The sequence below is a fragment of the Oncorhynchus nerka genome, linkage group LG9a (assembly GCF_034236695.1).
Source record: "Oncorhynchus nerka isolate Pitt River linkage group LG9a, Oner_Uvic_2.0, whole genome shotgun sequence".
Taxonomy (NCBI): Eukaryota; Metazoa; Chordata; class Actinopteri; order Salmoniformes; family Salmonidae; genus Oncorhynchus; species Oncorhynchus nerka.
Window position 1 is genome coordinate 12610226 of NC_088404.1, and position 17185 is coordinate 12627410.

Below are 17185 nucleotides of genomic sequence, written 5' to 3' on the forward strand. Positions count from 1 at the left end.
TTCAAGGGTTTTTCTTTTCTTTTCTTTTTTTTTCTACATTGTGGAATAATAGTGAAGACCTGGAATGCATTTCAATTAACAGGTGTGCCTTCTTAAAAGTTAATTTGTGGAATTTCTTTCCTTCTTAATGCGTTTGAGCCAATCAGTTGTGTTGTAACAAGGTAGCGGTGGTATACAGAAGAAAGCCCTACTTGGTAATAGACCAAGTCCATATTATGTCAAGAACAGCTCAAATAAGCAAAGACAAATGACAGTCCATCATTACTTTAAGACATGAAGGTCAGTCAATCCGGAAAATTTCAAGAACTTTTAAAGTTTCTTCAAGTGCAGTCGTAAAAACCATCAAGTGCTATGATGAAACTGGCCCTCATGAGGACCGCCACAGGAAAGGAAGACCCAAAGTTTCCTCCGCTGCAGAGAATAAATTCAGTTGAGTTACCAGCCTCAGAAATTGCAGCCCAAATAAATGCTTCACATAGTTCAAGTAACAGACACATCTCAACATCAACTGTTCAGAGGAGAATCAGGCCTTCATGGTCGAATTGCTGCAAAGAAACCAATACTAAAGGACACCAAGAATAAGAAGAAACTTGCTTGGGCCACAAACAATGGACATTAGACCGGTGGAAATGTGTCCTTGGTCTGGAGTCCAAATGAGAGATGTATGGTTCTAACTGACGTGTCTTTGTGAGACGCAGTGCGGGTGAACAGATTATCTCTGCATGTGTATTTCCCACCGTGAAGCATGGAGGAGGAGGTGTTGTCGTGTGGGGATGCTTTGCTGGTGACACTGTCTGTGATTTAGGCTCACTTAACCAGCATGGCTACCACAGCATTTTGCAGTGATACGCCATCCCATCTGGTTTGGGCTTAGTGGGACTATCATTTGTTTTTCAATGGGACAATGACCCAACACACCTCCAGGCTGTGTAAGGGCTATTTACCAAGAAGGAGAGTGATGAAGTGCTGCATCAGATGACCTGACCTCCACAATCCCCCGACCTTAACCAAATTGAGATGGTTTAGGATGAGTCGGACCGCAAAGTGAAGGAAAAGCAGCCAACAAGTGCTCAGCATATGTGGGAACTGTTGGAAAAGCATTCCAGGTGATGCTGGTTGAGAGAATGCCAAGAGAGTGCACAGCTGTCATCAAGGCAAAGGGTGGCTATTTGAAGAATCACCCATATAAAATATATTTAGATTTGTTTAACAATTTTTTGGTTACTACATGATTCCATGTGTGTTATTTCAAAGTTTGGATGTCTTCGCTATTATTCTACAATGTAGAAATAGTAAAAATAAAGAAAAACCCATGAATGAGTAGGTGTTCTAAAACTTTTGACCGGTAGTGTACATCTATCTTTTAATTCTTATAATAAACCGTCCGGGTACAGTGTGATCATTATTCATTTCCAAGCGACATGGCATTGTACAGTTAGTTATGTGACACGAATCAAATTCTCTGAAGTGCTCTTGGTTGTGTTCACCAAATATAATGTATCACTTACATAGATTTATTTACGCCCTCAAATAACATGTAGTAGAATATAAAGTATCACCACTAAAACTCAAATCAAGTTACTATGTGTGGAAGGTCACACATAATAAGAATGTTGAGGACAGAGGGTCTATTTTGGTGAGCCACTCACATGAGGTCCAGAATCTATATAGTAACCCACTTTTCATCCCTCCAGCCTCACAAAGACAACTAGTAACGTTACAGTAGCTTTTCTTCATCTGAAAAGTACGTTTCCAGTATTAACATAACGCCTCAAAGGAGGAAAGTGTCAAATCTGATTGTGGTAAAGGATTTTCTTTTGTGTATGTTTTTGACAGTAGCTTGCTGTCAGTGTGAGTAGATACCCCAACAAAGAGATGTCAAGTTGAAGTTGAAGTTTGTACGTGTGATTTATGTCAGGATTGTTTTAGTTTGCCAACAATTTCTATTGCAATCGGGTAAGACCAGAACTTTATTGCATTTTTTGTTTTCATGGTAAATTTCATGGTAATTTTATGAATTGGCAAACAACCAGAGAATTGTGTTCTGTTATGTATGTTTGATATATGTGGTTTTTGTGAGATATTACAGAAGATCGCTAACCAGTTTAGCTATTTGAGCTCAAAACTCCATCTCCATTTGTGTGTACAATTCATGCAGTCTAAAGTCTACAATACTAAAAAGGAGATATCTTGGGAGAAGACCTTTCTTAATCAAGTTATAAATCTGCATACTAGCATTCTTTGATAATACCCCAAATACCCCAAATACTAGTCAGATATGTTTCTAAATCCTAAATTAAACACTGAATAAAATAAAGACAAAATACTACTCTGACAGATTTATTGTGTGTTAACAGTACTGACTTTCAACCATTATTTTATTTCTGCAAGGTCATGTATTTTAGTTGTATGTTGTACGATTTTATTACAGTCATTTGCTGTAGTTAAAGAAATAAGATTATTTTTATTTGATAATCTGCTAGAATAGATTGGAATATTATCCAAATGAACTAAATGTATTGTTTTATGTATGTTTTATCTAAAATAGTTTAGCTATAGTTTGGCGTGCTAGAAACTGTCCGTAATAAAATAAGCTGTCTGTAATATGAGGTAGTTTTGAAAACGTCTTTCAGTCTGTTGTAACTGTTGAACTTTTTTACATTGTGAAATATGTAGGAGACACAGAGAACCGCAACCATGTCTGAAGCGTAAGTATCGACGTCTCATATTTCATTGCATTGCTGTCAACATATACAGTGACTTTAGAAAGTGTACATCCCCTTGAACTTGATCCACATTTTGTTGTATTACAAAGTGGGATTGAAATAGATTTAATTGTATTTTTTTGTAATTGATCCACACAAAATACCCGAAGTGAAAGTAAAATTATAATTGTTTTTGACAAATTAATACAAAATATAGTCGTTGCGTAAGTATTCAACCGTTTGTTTAGGCCTAAATGAGTTCAGAAGTCAAATGTGGCTTAACAAATCATATGATAAGTTACATGGACTCCCTCTGTATGAAGTAATAGGGGGTGACATAATGACTAACCCTTCCTCTGTCCCCCATACATACAACATATGTAAGGTCCCACAGTCAAGTATTGAATTTCAAGCCCAGATTCAACTACAAAGCTTTTCGAAAACCTCATAAATAAAGGCAGTGATTGGTAGACGGGTAACAATAACAAATAAGCCATTGTATATATCTTTAAGCATGGTCAAGTTAATAATTATGATTATGTATTAAACCACCCAGACAACTCAAAGATACAGTCATCTTTCTGAACTGAGCTGCAGGACAGGAAGGAAACTGCTTAGGGATGTCACCATGAGGCAATTGGACATTTTTAATCAGTTACAGAGTGCAATGGCCGTAATTGTAACGATTGTCGGTGGAAGAAGGTGAGGACCCGGGTGCAGCGTGGTACGTGTTCAGCATTTGATTAAATATAACTGAACACTAAATACAAAGTAATAAACGGCACAACCGAAACAGCTCCGTCAGGTGCAACACCCACTAAACAGAAAATAACTACCCACAAAACCCATGTGGACAAGAGCTACCTAAGTATGGTTCTCAATCCGAGACAACGACAGACAGCTATCCCTGATTGAGAACCATACCCGGCCAAAAACAAAGAAATACAAAAACATAGAAAAAAGAACATAGAACGCCCACCCTAGTCACACCCTGGCTTAACCAAAATAGAGAATAAAAAGCCTCTCTATGGCCAGGGCGTGACAATAATGGGAGAAAAATGAGGATAGATCAACAGCATTTCAGTGACTCCATAAAATTGACCTAAATCACAGAGTGAAAAGAAGAATAGAAATATACAGAATACATGCATATGTACTGTATGCAATAAGCCACTAAAGTAATACTGAAAAAAACATGGCAAAGGAATATACTTCTTGGCATAAATGCAATGTCTTATGTTTGGGCAAATCCAACACAACACATCACTGAGTAACTGTCTTCTTATTCTCACGCATGGTGGTGGCTGCAAATACTGGGGAGTTTTTCAGGATGAAAAGAAATAGGATGTAGCTAAGCACAGGCAAAATCCTAGAGGAAAATCTGCTTCAGTCTGGGAGAGGAATTCCCTTTCCAGCAGGACAATAACAAACAAAAGCCAAATCTACACTGGAGTTGCTTACCAAGAAGGCAGCGCATTTTCCTGAGAAGCCCAGTTTTGAATTTAAATCCGCTTTGAAATCTATGGCAAGACCTGAACATTACTGTGTAGACATGATCCCAACACCTTGACAGAGCATGAAGAATTTTTAAAATACTAAATGGGAAAATATTACACAATAGAGGTGTGTAATGGTCTTATGAGACAAGAAGACTTGTAGCTGTAATCACCACCTCAGGTGTTTCTAACATGCATTGACTCGGGGGTGAATACTTTATTAGTGTTTTTATTTTTCATTCATATTTAATAAATGTTAGAATTTTTTTCTTACACTTTGACATTCGAGAGTATTTTAGATTGTTTAAAAAAAAAATAGTTTAGCTTGTTTAAAACAATTGACAATTAAATAAATTTTAAGCCCACTTTGTAACGATAAAATGTGAAGAACTCAAAGGAGGGTGTAGACATTTTGTAGGCACTGCAGTAAACAATATGCAAAGAACAGAAATGTAACAATCTTCTTATTTTGGGGTTTTGGTTTCTTTCTCTCCAATTGGTTGATGTTGGTCCAGGCCGGTAAGTGAATTTTCATACTCAAACCAGAACAAATGTGCAGAAATTAACACGGCCCTTACACAATGATCATCTTGACAGGCGTAATTTACATTTACATTTGAGTAATTTAGCAGACACTCTTATCCAGAGCGACTTACAATTAGTGCATTCATCTTAAGACAGCTAGGTGAGACAACAACATATCACAATCGTTTCAAGTACATTTTCCCTCAACAGCAGTCAGTGCTAGTAGGAAAAGAAAAGTCCCTTTTTTTTGGAGGTGGGGCGGAGTGGTGGGGGGAGGGGGGTGTGTAGGGTTTGAGCATAGCCTTAAGGTAAGGAGGGGCAGTTCTCCTTGCTGCTCCGTAGGCAAGCAACAGAGTCTTGAAGATGATGCAAGCTTCGACTGGAAGCCAGTGTAGTGTGCGGAGGAGCGGGGTGACACGGGAGAACTTAGGAGGGTTGAACACCAGGTGGGCTGCTGCGTTCTGGATAAGTTACAGGGGTTTGATGGCACAAGCGAGGAACCCAGCCAACAGAGAGTTGCAGTAGTCTAGGCGGGAAATGACAAGGGCCTGGATTAGAATCTGCACTGCTTCCTGTGTGAGGAAAGCTCGTACTCTTCGAATGTTGTAGAGCAGTGGTCACCAAGATCACATTCTGAGTAAAAACGCAAGCCGAGATCTACCACTCCATTTTTTAACATGACTTAAAAAAACCTAAGCCTATTAACCAATTAAAAACAGTTCTGTAGCAATGAGGTACAGTATGTACAGTAAGCTATAGACCCAATACATTACCACTATGCTTGAATTGCCCTGCCAATTTTGTTCTTCTCAGACCATTTTTAAATTAAAAACATTTAGGTATATTATCACGCTGGTAATAGACTATTTGTTGTATTAATTGTGAGGCAAAGCTAAGTGAGCTTCTTTGTTTTTTACTGTACTGATGACCTGCATCTGATGGTCAGTGAGGGGAGGGAGAAAGCTCCCTTCGCTGAAAAAAGGGAACAGTCTTCCAGCTGATAATAAAACTTAAGTCGCACTGAATCATTTCTGCCTCATGCACCAATTCATGTTGTTACTCTTTTTACCAGAAAGTTAAATATTCCTTGATATTAAAAGCCTCTAATAATAACAATGTAAACTTATGGGAACACTTTTCTATACGCATTCATTACAGCTGCAGTGCTGGTTGTAGTGTGAGTGGAAGTAGGGAGAACTCGCGTTTTATGGCTTATAAAAGTGTTGAACAAAGTGTTGACAGTGCTGAATAACAACAAACATGAACTTACTCATAACAACAGCAACTCTTTGCTGTGTCTCTTTAGTCATGTTTTTTATGATGTGAGCTATCTGATTGGCCAGCGATAGACCTGTAAGTGCACTTGATTTGATCTCTGGGCCTGCTGGGTGTGCAGAGTTCTACCTTCAGACACATGAAATGGTTCAAAATGGGAACACTTTGCCTTTCGCAGCGCTAGGCCTGCTGAATCAAGTGCCCCTACCGCCAACAGCTCAAAACAAATACATAAAGGAGCGACATGCCAGGTAGGATGCAACCCAGGAGTGTGCAGAGCCTGAGATGGCCAACCCTGAGAGGGTGGAGAGGAGGATCTGATAGAGCCTGAGATGGCCAACCCTGAGAGGGTGGAGAGGAGGATCTGATAGAGCCTGAGACGGCCAACCCTGAGAGGGTGGAGAGGAGGATCTGATAGAGCCTGAGACGGCCAACCCTGAGAGGGTGGAGAGGAGGATCTGATAGAGCCTGAGACGGCCAACCCTGAGAGGGTGGAGGAGGATCTGATAGAGCCTGAGGTGGCCAACCCTGAGAGGGTGGAGAGGAGGATCTGATGGTTCACGGATGTTGAAGGCAGCAGACAGATCTAGGAGGATGAGAACAGAGGGGAGAGAGTCAGTTTTGGCAGAGCAGAGAGCCTACGTGACTGGTTAGGGTCAAGAAGATCGTTCTGAGTGAGAAAAAGAGAGAGATGGTCAGAGACAGCACACTCAAGTGTTTTGGAAAGAAAAGAAAGAAGGGATACAGGTCTATTATCACAATAATTTATGCTTCACTGAGCTGGCCTAGAAGGTGCAGTTGCAGCATAGCATGGCTATGATAGCATGATCAGGCTATTTTATATTCTGGATTTCAGGACTTTTGATCAAATCAATCAAATGTGTTATATAAAGCCCTTCTTACATCAGCTAATTTGAGGCAGCAGCAATACAAAGACAAACATTTTAAGGGTACTGTCCATAAAAGCCAATTAATAATTTAACATGAAAATATTGATCGTGAATATTATTGTTTATTCGTTGTTTAGCAATGAGCTTAAGACATCTTCTCTGTCCTCATTTCAGCCAAAACCAAAGTCGAAGATCTCTGCATCTCGCAGACTCTTCTTGAAGGTAGCTTTTGTGTCTTACTTCCCTGTTACTGTCACAGTCACAACTAAACAATACTTCTCCATAATGTGTGTGAGTTGTGATTTGTGGCTAACGCATACATAGATATATAAAACACAATAGCAGTTGTGCTACAAGTACATTGATAATACATAATAGTATAAAGTAATGATATGGTGTTGTATCCCAGACCAAGCTGGTGAAGAAGGCCATGGCTATGTTGATGGCTGAAAAGGAGCAGAAGGTGATTGACAGAGAAAGCACACTGAGTGAACGAGTCCCAGCACTCAACCTCTCTGGGCTGTCTGTACAGGACCTGCAGGTACTATTAATATAGGAATATTATTTAGATACATTACTATGCATATAGTCATGTATATTCAGGTAGAGTACTATGAGTATAGTCATGTATATTCAGGTACAGTACAATGTGTATATTAATGTTCATTTAGGTACAGTACTATGGTATAAGTATATTTAGGAATGTTCAGGTGTAGGTACAGGTGTCAGATCTTAATTTGATCAGTTTCATCGCAGGAGTAAAATAATCCTGCTCCAGGAAGATTTGATTATTCTCCCAAAAAAAGTTATACTTTCTAACAGGAAATGCGTTTTGATAGGACCTCCTACAGTAGTAGGACATGTATTTGGTCTGGTGCTTTAGGATTTGAACAAGCGAGAGAGGAGAACTGCAGATTTTCTGTGAATTCGTGTAAATCCTGTGGCTCAGGACAATTCTCTGGGACAACAGAGTGATCAAAATGACCACATCTGTAGGTTACTATGAGTATGACTACAGTATAGTTAGTTATATTCAGGAAGAGTACTATGAATATGAGTTTGTTTGTATATTTAGGTATATTCAGTCTGAGTTAAGTACATTCGGTATATTCTGAAATATTCAGGTACTATGGGCATGAGTACGGTATATTCAGATATCAATCTGCTTTCTCTTCACAGACTCTTTGTAAAGAACTGCACCAGAAAATTGATGTTGTTGATGAAGAGCGGTACGACATCGCAATGAAAGTCTCCAAAAGTGACGCAGAGGTACCCGATCCACAGATTCTCAAATTCAAATATTACAAACAGGTCACTTCAATGTATGATCTTTCAATGCATACTCTATCCAAGTATGGGATATCTTATTAAGAAGAATAGTATTTACTAAACCTTTGTTCAGGTCAATATTGTAAAAAAAACTAACATAAAGGCAACATAAGCATTTCTTTTTTTACAATAACATTTCAATCAAATCAATGTACAGACAGCAACGTTTGAAATATTGTCTACCCTCTTGTGGCTTTGAGTCGGGTACTCTTACCACGGAGTGACATTTTATCACAGAGTGAATATTTGTGTTGGTATGTGGGACTTTCATTTAGAAATGGAGACTTGTATTTTTTTTGACACCTTGCTATGTAGATTGAAAATCTGACCATGAAGATCATTGAGCTGAAGGGCAAGAAGCGACCTCAGCTGAAGAGGGTGAGAGTATCAGCTGAAGCCATGATGGGGGCCCTGCTGGGAGCCAAGATCAAAGAGTCTGTCGACTTCAAGGCCAACCTCAAGACTGTCAAGAAGGAAGAGGAGAAGGTGAGAAGGACATTCACTGCACAGTACAGCCTGTCCCAATGCTTTCTTTTCGTTACTTATTTTTTGTTGTAATGTGCACCTGCAATTCAACTGTGTGTGCAATACTTCTGTCATCCCCACAGAAAGAGGAAGTGACTGATTGGCGTAAGAATGTGGATGCCATGTCTGGCATGGAGGGCAGAAAGAAGATGTTCGCTGCTTCCTAATAGCCACGGGTGGAACGATGACATCATTATGACTTCTCAGTGTTTAACTTACATTATGACAGTCAAGGAACAGAGTTAGTTTGCATGGTGTTACGTAGCTACAGAGTCTCTTGCGTTGTTATGTGTACATATGTTTTGTGTGTGCATGCAAATCACATTTATATCATATGATAATTATAGTCACTCAATGGAAAATAATGTTTTATCTTTATGTAATATGTTATGGAATGTTGTTATTATATACACTACCGTTTAAAAATTTGGGGTCATGTAGAAATGTCCTGGTTTTTGAAAGAAAAGCACATTTTTTGTCTGTTAAAATAACATCAAATTGATCAGGAATACAGTGTAGACATTGTTAATGTTGTAGAAGGTCAGCATATCGTGGTTTCCTCTTCACTGTTGACATTGAGACTGGAGTTTGACAGGTACTATTTATTGAAGATTTACATTTACATTTAAGTCATTTAGCAGACGCTCTTATCCAGAGCGACTTACAAATTGGTGCTTTCACCTTATGACATCCAGTGGAACAGCCACTTGCCAGTTGGGGACTTGTGAGGCGTCTGTTTCTCAAACTAGACACTCTAATGTACTTGTTCTCTTGTTCATTTGTGCACCGGGGCCTCCCACAACTCTTTCTATTCTGGTTAGAGCTAGTTTGCGCAGTTCTGTGAAGGGAGTAGTACACAGCATTGTACGAGATCTTCAGTTTCTTGGCAATTTCTCGCATGGAACAGCCTTCATTCCTCAGAACAAGAATTGACTGACGAGTTTCAGAAGAAAGTTCTTTGTTTCTGGCCATTTTGAGCCTGTAATCTAACCCACAAATGCTGACGCTCCAGATTCAACTAGTCTAAAGATGGCCCGTTTTATTGCTTCTTTAATCAGGATAACAGTTTTCAGCTGTGCTAATATAAATGCAAAAGAGTTTTCTAATGATCAATTAGCCTTGTAAAATGATAAACTTGGATTAGCTAACACAACGTGCCATTGGAACACAGGAGTGATGATTGCTGATAATGGGCCTCTGTACGCCAATGTAGATATTCCATTTCTTTTTTAATCTGCCATTTCCAGCTGCGATAGTCATTTACAACATTAACAATGTCTACACTGTATTTCTGATTAATTTGATGTGGACAAAAAAAATGTGCTTTCCTTTTAAAAACAAGGACATTTCTAAAGTGACCCCAAACTGTTGAACAGTAGTGCATATTATATGGTATTGACATGCAAAATGTTGGATGTTTGAAGTTATCCAAATATGATTGAGTTACTGACAATAAATTAAATGTGTTATCATTGCCACGTGTATGGTCAACCGTCAGCTGCACACAGTTTAGTCCACAAAGGTGATCGTGTGTGTGTGTGTGTGTGTGCGTGCGTGTAATTTGCATTGTGGATCAATCATAGTTCATACTGTAGTTTTACTGTCTAGCCACGTTCAGTGACTGTTACAATGTAGCTAGTAGAATCGGTCATGCCACGCCTTCTCCCCCATGACGACCGTTCTAGAGGGCCTTTTCTCTCATCTCTCTCCACCGATGGGCAGCACACATGACACAAATCCCGCCCTAACCTGAGTTTTTCCGTTTCGATTGGACCACAAGCTTTCAATCGCTGACTTCTTAAATGCTCTCGATGGTTGTCCAAATTTCTGTCAGCAGTCACTTTTGGGACGGACTTGTAACTCGCAGGGTAAGAGCGTATTCATGCTATTATTATGATGCATGTTCCGGTACATGTATGTTTTGTAGCTTGCCGTCTTGCAGTCTCGCGCGTAAACGCATGGCCGTTAGCAGCCTACCAATGAGATGACAAGTGCATAAGGCAAGCTCTTTTAATTTATTTTTACTATTTGACTGTTTTGATGTAAAATGTATTAATTAGGGAATGTGCAATAGCCACATTTCCATGTTTAGTTACTGAATTACCCTGTTTAATTTGAAGTTAAACAATAACCCGTTGTATTGGCATGTAGCCTTTTAACCACTCGAAATGCCGGACATTTGCTGACCCCACTAGACCCACCCCCAGAATAAATGACATGGCGACTGCTTCTGACATTAAGCTTAGTAACAGCAGTTCCATAGTAACAGTAAAATATTAGGTGTGTGTGTGTGTGTGTGTGTGTGTGTGTGTGTGGTTAATAATATACAGCACTGAAATGTTGTTGGATATTTAGGTTGATGAAACTCAAGAGACTTGTTGAATGATGTTTTTCACTTTTGTGGTAAGTGTCTGGCCACAGTACAGTACTATGTTACTGTACTAGTCCAGCATCACCCTCATCTGTAAACCCATTGTTTGTGTACAGTACAGGCTGCTGCTGCCAGACAGTCTTTCCGGATGTCCAAGTACAAAGTCTTTGTGATGAGGCATGGAGAAGGAGCCTGGACCAAAGAGAACCGCTTCTGCAGCTGGGTGGACCAGAGGCTGAGTGCGGACGGGGTCAAGGAGGCTTTGGCGTGCGGTCACCTCCTGAAGGAAGCAGGCTACCAGCTGGATGTGGTATTTACCTCCCTGCTCAGCCGATCCATCCACACAGCCTGGCTGTTGTTGGAAGCCATGGGGCAGGAGTGGGTCCCCGTGGTCAGGACGTGGAGACTCAACGAGCGCCATTATGGTGCTCTGATCGGGCTGAATAGAGCTGAGATGGCCCTAAACCACGGTGAGGAGCAGGTGAAACAGTGGAGGAGGAGCTATGACCTCACGCCTCCCCCTATCGATGAATCACACCCTTACTTCCTGGAGATCTACAATGACCGCCGGTATTCTACCTGTGATGTGTCTAAAGAGTTTCTTCCGAAGTCAGAGAGCCTGAAGGATGTCTTAGAGAGGCTCCAGCCATACTGGGACGGCACCATTGTGCCGGAGATCAAACGGGGGAAATTGGTGCTCATCTCTGGGCACGGGAATAGCTGCAGGGCCCTGCTGAAACACCTGGAAGGTATGCCTGGTGGCTCCTCGTGTGTCTGCGTGTCTCTGTGTGCCAACCCTGCTCGGCTGGACTGCATCAGTTGCAGTACCATTATTACCATTGACTTTTGCTGCACTGCTATTGTTCTCTTTTGTTCCTGCAGATTTTAGTATGAGCTGCATGGCCACTTTCACCTGCATTTGAATGTTTGAATCCACAAAGGCCCTTGTATTGGAGTTTGCTAGGGCCTCCATGTTTTAGACCTAGTTTGTAACTATCATTCACTCTCATTTGGATGAGAGGAATATACTGTATATTAGTTCCAGAAATGTCACGCGGTTGAACTTGTACCAAAAGGCCACTAGGTTTATGTTACATCAGGCTACTGCCAGTAGATCCACATTGACCTTTTCTCTTCCCCACAGGCTTCTAGAGATCACGTTTGTCGTAGTTGGCCAGCCAGGTACTTTATAGGCCGTTATGTTAAATTATCGTCGCTATGTAGCTGGACAAAAAAAATGTGTAAAGATCTAGACGTAAACAAAGTTATTCACTTATCTGTGTATTTTGGTTTTAATTGGTCATGTTGCTAGCGCTTTACATAACAGCATGGGCGAAAGCTGTGCTAACGGTTTTATTATGTTTATGGCGATAGTATGGTCGTTTTACTGTGGTTTACAGAAGCAGAACAACACAACATTCAGTATTCTATCAACAGGTATATCAGATGCTGATATCGTCAATGTGACGTTACCCACTGGGACACCCATTCTGATTGAGCTGGATGAGAACTTCCGGCCCACCAAACCCATGCAGCTCCTGGGAGACCAGAAAGCCATCCAGGCAGCCATCAGGAAGGTGGAGGACCAGGGTAAGGTCAAACAAACAGCCTGAACATAGTCATTCTGGATTGTAGAATATAGTCAACTGGATTCTGATCGTTTTCGATGATCAATTCTTAAAACTAGCCAAATTGACTAGAATCTGTTTGGCTAGATTAGAGAATCTAAAATGACTAGAATCCAGAATGACTAGACTCTTTCTGGATTGTAGAATCTAATCAACTGGATTATAGTCATTCTAGATCCTGGATTGTAGAATTTAGTCAACTGGATTCTAGTCATTCTGAATTGTAGTCAACTGACTGCATAACTGTTATGACTGGATCCTATTTGGTACAACGTGGAAACGAAACAAGATAGTTTGTCCTTCTGTTAAGTGCTGTGCTTACTAGATTTAACTTCTGTTTGCCAAGATAAAACCCTCTCAAAGTTAACATTTAACATGATAATAGGCTGCTTTGATTTGACCCTTGTATTGAGGTTCTTTAGAATTGAGGAAATACTAAGATGTGTCCCCAACAAAACCATTTTTTGAAAGATCTGTCCCACGTGTCTTCATTGCCAATATTTTCTGTAGGACTTTTGCAATGCGATGTAGCTAGTTTTTCCAGGTGAATTATGACTGACAGAATCCAGCAGGTGATGAGCCAGCACTAACAAGCACAGGTTCATTTATTTATCAAAACCCTTTTAAAAGCACCTTTATAACAAATATTACCTCAGTGAGACCGACAGCCTGGCTATTCTTTCCAAGACAGAGCGGTGATTGTGTGAAGCTTTTTTTAGTATAGAATTGCTGTAAATGTTGTTGAAACCAACGGGGCAAACTTGATAAGAGCGCGTCTTCCAGTGGAGGCTACTGAGGGGAGGACGGCTCATAACAATGGCTGGATCGGAGCTAATGGGATGGCATCAAACACATGGAAACCATGGAAACCATGTGTCTGGTGTATTTTATACCATTCCACTCCAGCCATAACCACGAACCCATTCTCCCCCATTAAGGTGCCACCAACTTCCTGTGATGTCTTCTTATAGGCTACATGCTAGTTTGAGAGACTTTCATATGAAATAACTGCAGGGTTTATTCATAAAATACCTACATTGACATGTTGTAATAAAGTCAGATTAATGATTTGCTGTATCATTGTATCATTTATTTCCATTTTTACTGTTCAAAGGAAAATATCCCCATCGTACCTTTTCTTCTCTACCCAACTTATCAATGTCATTTTTTTGTGACTTTTATTTCATTTAGTGACGACAAACAAACATTTGAGTTAACAATTGACTATGTTCAGTATACTCTACACTGAACACCACTGCATTTACAATGTAGTACAGTGCTACTAAAGATTGTACCTGATGAGGGTACAATTATTAATATAGTGGCTTGTTTAAAAAAAAAAAATGTCTGATGCACATGCTTAGACAAATCCTCCCTTTTCCCACTTTAAATCATATTTTCTTGTGGAACTTGATATATTACATTTCAGAGGTTGACGATAACAAAAATGACTGTGAATTGATGACCAAACAACCACTTGTTGTGATTGTTACACAATTTTTATGCACTGTTAATGTAGGGAAAAATGATTTGCTCCTTATGAGTGTTGCACGGTGTGTTACATCTGTTTGTGCATGGTTTTAGGGGGCATTTATTGTGGTGCTTTTCTTTTTTACACAGGAGAGACATGCATGTATGTGTGCCTCTTGTGGTGTTTGAAACAGTCTTTTTTTAAATCCTCTATCCATCTGTCATAACCACTATCTTGGGTCATTTAAGAAAATGCTGACTCATTTAGTTGAGCCCTAAAACTGTAAATGTGTAAATTTTATATTGATACTGTAGTTCTGTAATGTGTTATACCCACAGTCATCCTAAATGGTGACGATAGGAAGTATTGGACTCGGTTTGAACATTTTGACTTTTGATGGTTTGCATGGTGGAACTGAAATAAAGGAACTGAAAACATGCCCCATTCAGTAACAGTATGACTGTCTCAGATTGCTTCTTTTTGTGTGGTAATGTCAAGGATGTGACTGTATGGTCATGTGGAACTTAAGTGTACAGTAGTGTATTATGATAAATATCCGTATCCTACCAGTTGGAGAAGTTACAGTTTTTCCTAATAAATCATGATAGTCACGTGATCTGAAATGAGCATAGCCCAGACAAATGAATCTCATTGTCAGGAGAACTTCGGACAGGTACAGGCAGGAGCTGCCCTGCGTTTCTGCACGGTTTTAGTTATGTGCCCAGGAGTGGATGAAAGGGAGAAGTGGATGAAAGGACTATGCCAGAAACCATCACTCTGGGCAAAGACACTTGATTGAGCTGCCTGTTGTAATGGAACCAATAGAAAAGTAAAAAAAAATGGAAAAACCCACCCACTTTGCACTCCAGAAAGGCTAAAGCAAGATTTCAAATGCTATTTGAACCCAGGTCTGTATGGATCGTAGAGCTTTGGGAGGGATGTAGACTTCTATACTGTCCTTTGAATATGATTAGGGCCCTGATAGGAATAAACTAGTTATTAGCCTCACTATTACTCCGACCCTGGTTATGGACTTGATAGTAATGAACTAGTTATTAGCCTCACTAATACTCCGGACCTGATAGTAATGAACTAGTTATTAGCCTCACTAATACTCCGGACCTGATAGTAATGAACTAGTTATTAGCCTCACTATTACTCCGACCCTGGTTATGGACCTGATAGTAATGAACTAGTTATTAGCCTCACTATTACTCCGACCCTGGTTATGGACCTGATAGTAATGAACTAGTTATTAGCCTCACTATTACTCCGACCCTGGTTATGGACCTGATAGTAATGAACTAGTTATTAGCCTCACTATTACTCCGACCCTGGTTATGGACCTGATAGTAATGAACTAGTTATTAGCCTCACTATTACTCCGACCCTGGTTATGGACCTGATAGTAATGAACTAGTTATTAGCCTCACTATTACTCCGACCCTGGTTATGGACCTGATAGTAATGAACTAGTTATTAGCCTCACTGATACTCCGGACCTGATAGTAATGAACTAGTTATTAGCCTCACTAATACTCCGGACCTGATAGTAATGAACTAGTTATTAGCCTCACTAATACTCCGACCCTGGTTACGAATGTTGACTTTTTTAAGAAGTAAAATAAATGAAAGCTCTTTATTATTGCTTTCATCATGAGTGTTTCATAATAGGCGAAGTCAACTGTCATATAGAGTATAGAGTAAGTATAGAGTAATAGCCAATGAAAGTTAAACATGGACAGGACAAGCCAAAACTACCGTAGCCAGTGAATAAATAAACTGTTCCAATTCTCTCTCCCAAGCTACTGACTTGGAACCTAAAGAAACAAGTGGCTTTCTGCAGGACAGGTACGTTTTCGATGACATATAAACTTTGCATGCATTTAAAGTGCATTCGGAAAGTATTCAGACCCCTTCTTCTTTTTTAAACATTTTGCAACTGTCACATCCTGACCAGAGAAAGCTTTTGTTTTCTATAGTAGAGTAGGTCTGTGCATGACTGGGGGGTTGTTCTAGTTTATTTTCTATGTGGGGTTCTAGGTTTATTTTCTATGTTGTCTCTAATTGGGGATCATATTTAAGTAGCATTTTTTTCCACCTGTGGGTTATGGGATATTGTTTGAATGTATGTGTGTTGAGTTAGTGCACATAGCATCTCTGTAGTCACGGTTCGTTGTTAGTTTATTGTTTATTTGTTTTTGTCATTGCTAAGTTTCACTTTATTCATTCAAATTATGTGGAACTCAACATACGCTGCGCCTTGGTCCGATATTCATTCCAGCGAACGTGACAGAATATTCCCAACAACAAAGGACCAAGCAGCGTGCCCAGGAGGAGGAAGTATCCTGGACTTGGGAAGAGATTCTGGATGGGAAGGGATCCTGGACTTGGGAAGAAATCCTGGCAGGCAGGATCGCCTTCCATGGCGGGAGACGGAAGGAGGTAATGGAGGACAGTGACGACGCCAGGGTTCGCGGCCACGACGCAAGCCCAAGACACAGCCTCAAAAAAAATGTTGGGGGTGGCCACACGGGGTGGTCGGCGAAGTTGAGGGGAGAGTTAGAGACCTTCGAGGCGAGTGAAGCGAGAGAGCTGTTGGTTTGGCGTAGTATGCGCGGCATTCGCCCTGAGGAGCATATTAGCCGTCCGATGCCACCTGAGTACTAGTCCTGAGAAGTGTGTTAAAGTTCCGGTACAATTGATGCCGGCTATACACACCAGGTCTCCAGTGCGCCTTCACAGCCCAGTACATCCTGTTCCTTCTTGCCGTGTGAGGTGTGTCATCGAACCGGTAGCATTGATGCAGGCTATACACACCAGGTCTCCTGTGCGCCTTCACAGCCCAGTACATCCTGTTCCTTCTTGCCGTGTGAGGTGTGTCATCGAACCGGTAGCATTGATGCAGGCTATACACACCAGGTCTCCTGTGCGCCTTCACAGCCCAGTACATCCTGTTCCTTCTTGCCG

At 40.5% G+C, this 17185-nt stretch overlaps 2 protein-coding genes across 4 annotated transcripts in view; both read left to right on the top strand.

The window, feature by feature from the left end:
- The first annotated feature begins 6969 nt into the window (after nt 1–6969).
- Nucleotides 6970–10219, top strand: LOC115115106 (troponin I, slow skeletal muscle-like). Its single transcript, XM_029643588.2, has 5 exons — nt 6970–7113; nt 7301–7432; nt 8071–8160; nt 8536–8706; nt 8829–10219. Exons 1-5 carry the CDS (start codon nt 6985–6987, stop codon nt 8910–8912), a joined length of 606 nt encoding a protein of 201 aa, XP_029499448.2. The 5' UTR covers nt 6970–6984; the 3' UTR covers nt 8913–10219.
- A 291-nt stretch (nt 10220–10510) lies between these two features.
- LOC115115104 (bisphosphoglycerate mutase-like) overlaps nt 10511–17185 on the top strand; it is a 47052-nt gene continuing 40377 nt past the window's right edge. The window contains exons 1-3 of one of the 3 annotated variants that reach the window (XM_029643586.2): nt 10511–10613; nt 11233–11865; nt 12554–12706. In XM_029643586.2, the coding sequence (XP_029499446.1) occupies nt 11265–11865; nt 12554–12706 (754 nt within the window). In that variant the 5' untranslated portion in view covers nt 10511–10613; nt 11233–11264. Of the gene's footprint in view, nt 10614–11232; nt 11866–12553; nt 14673–17185 lie in introns of those variants that run through there. The other 2 variants (XM_029643584.2, XM_029643585.2) reach the window with 2 other exon arrangements.

Coding starts and splice junctions, on each gene's coding strand:
- LOC115115106 (XM_029643588.2), top strand. CDS start 6,985: ATGAAAATATTGATCGTGAATATTATTGTTTATTCGTTGTTTAGCAAT. Junction 7,433..8,070: donor TGTCTGTACAGGACCTGCAG/GTACTATTAATA, acceptor TTCTCTTCACAG/ACTCTTTGTAAAGAACTGCA. Junction 8,707..8,828: donor TCAAGAAGGAAGAGGAGAAG/GTGAGAAGGACA, acceptor TCATCCCCACAG/AAAGAGGAAGTGACTGATTG.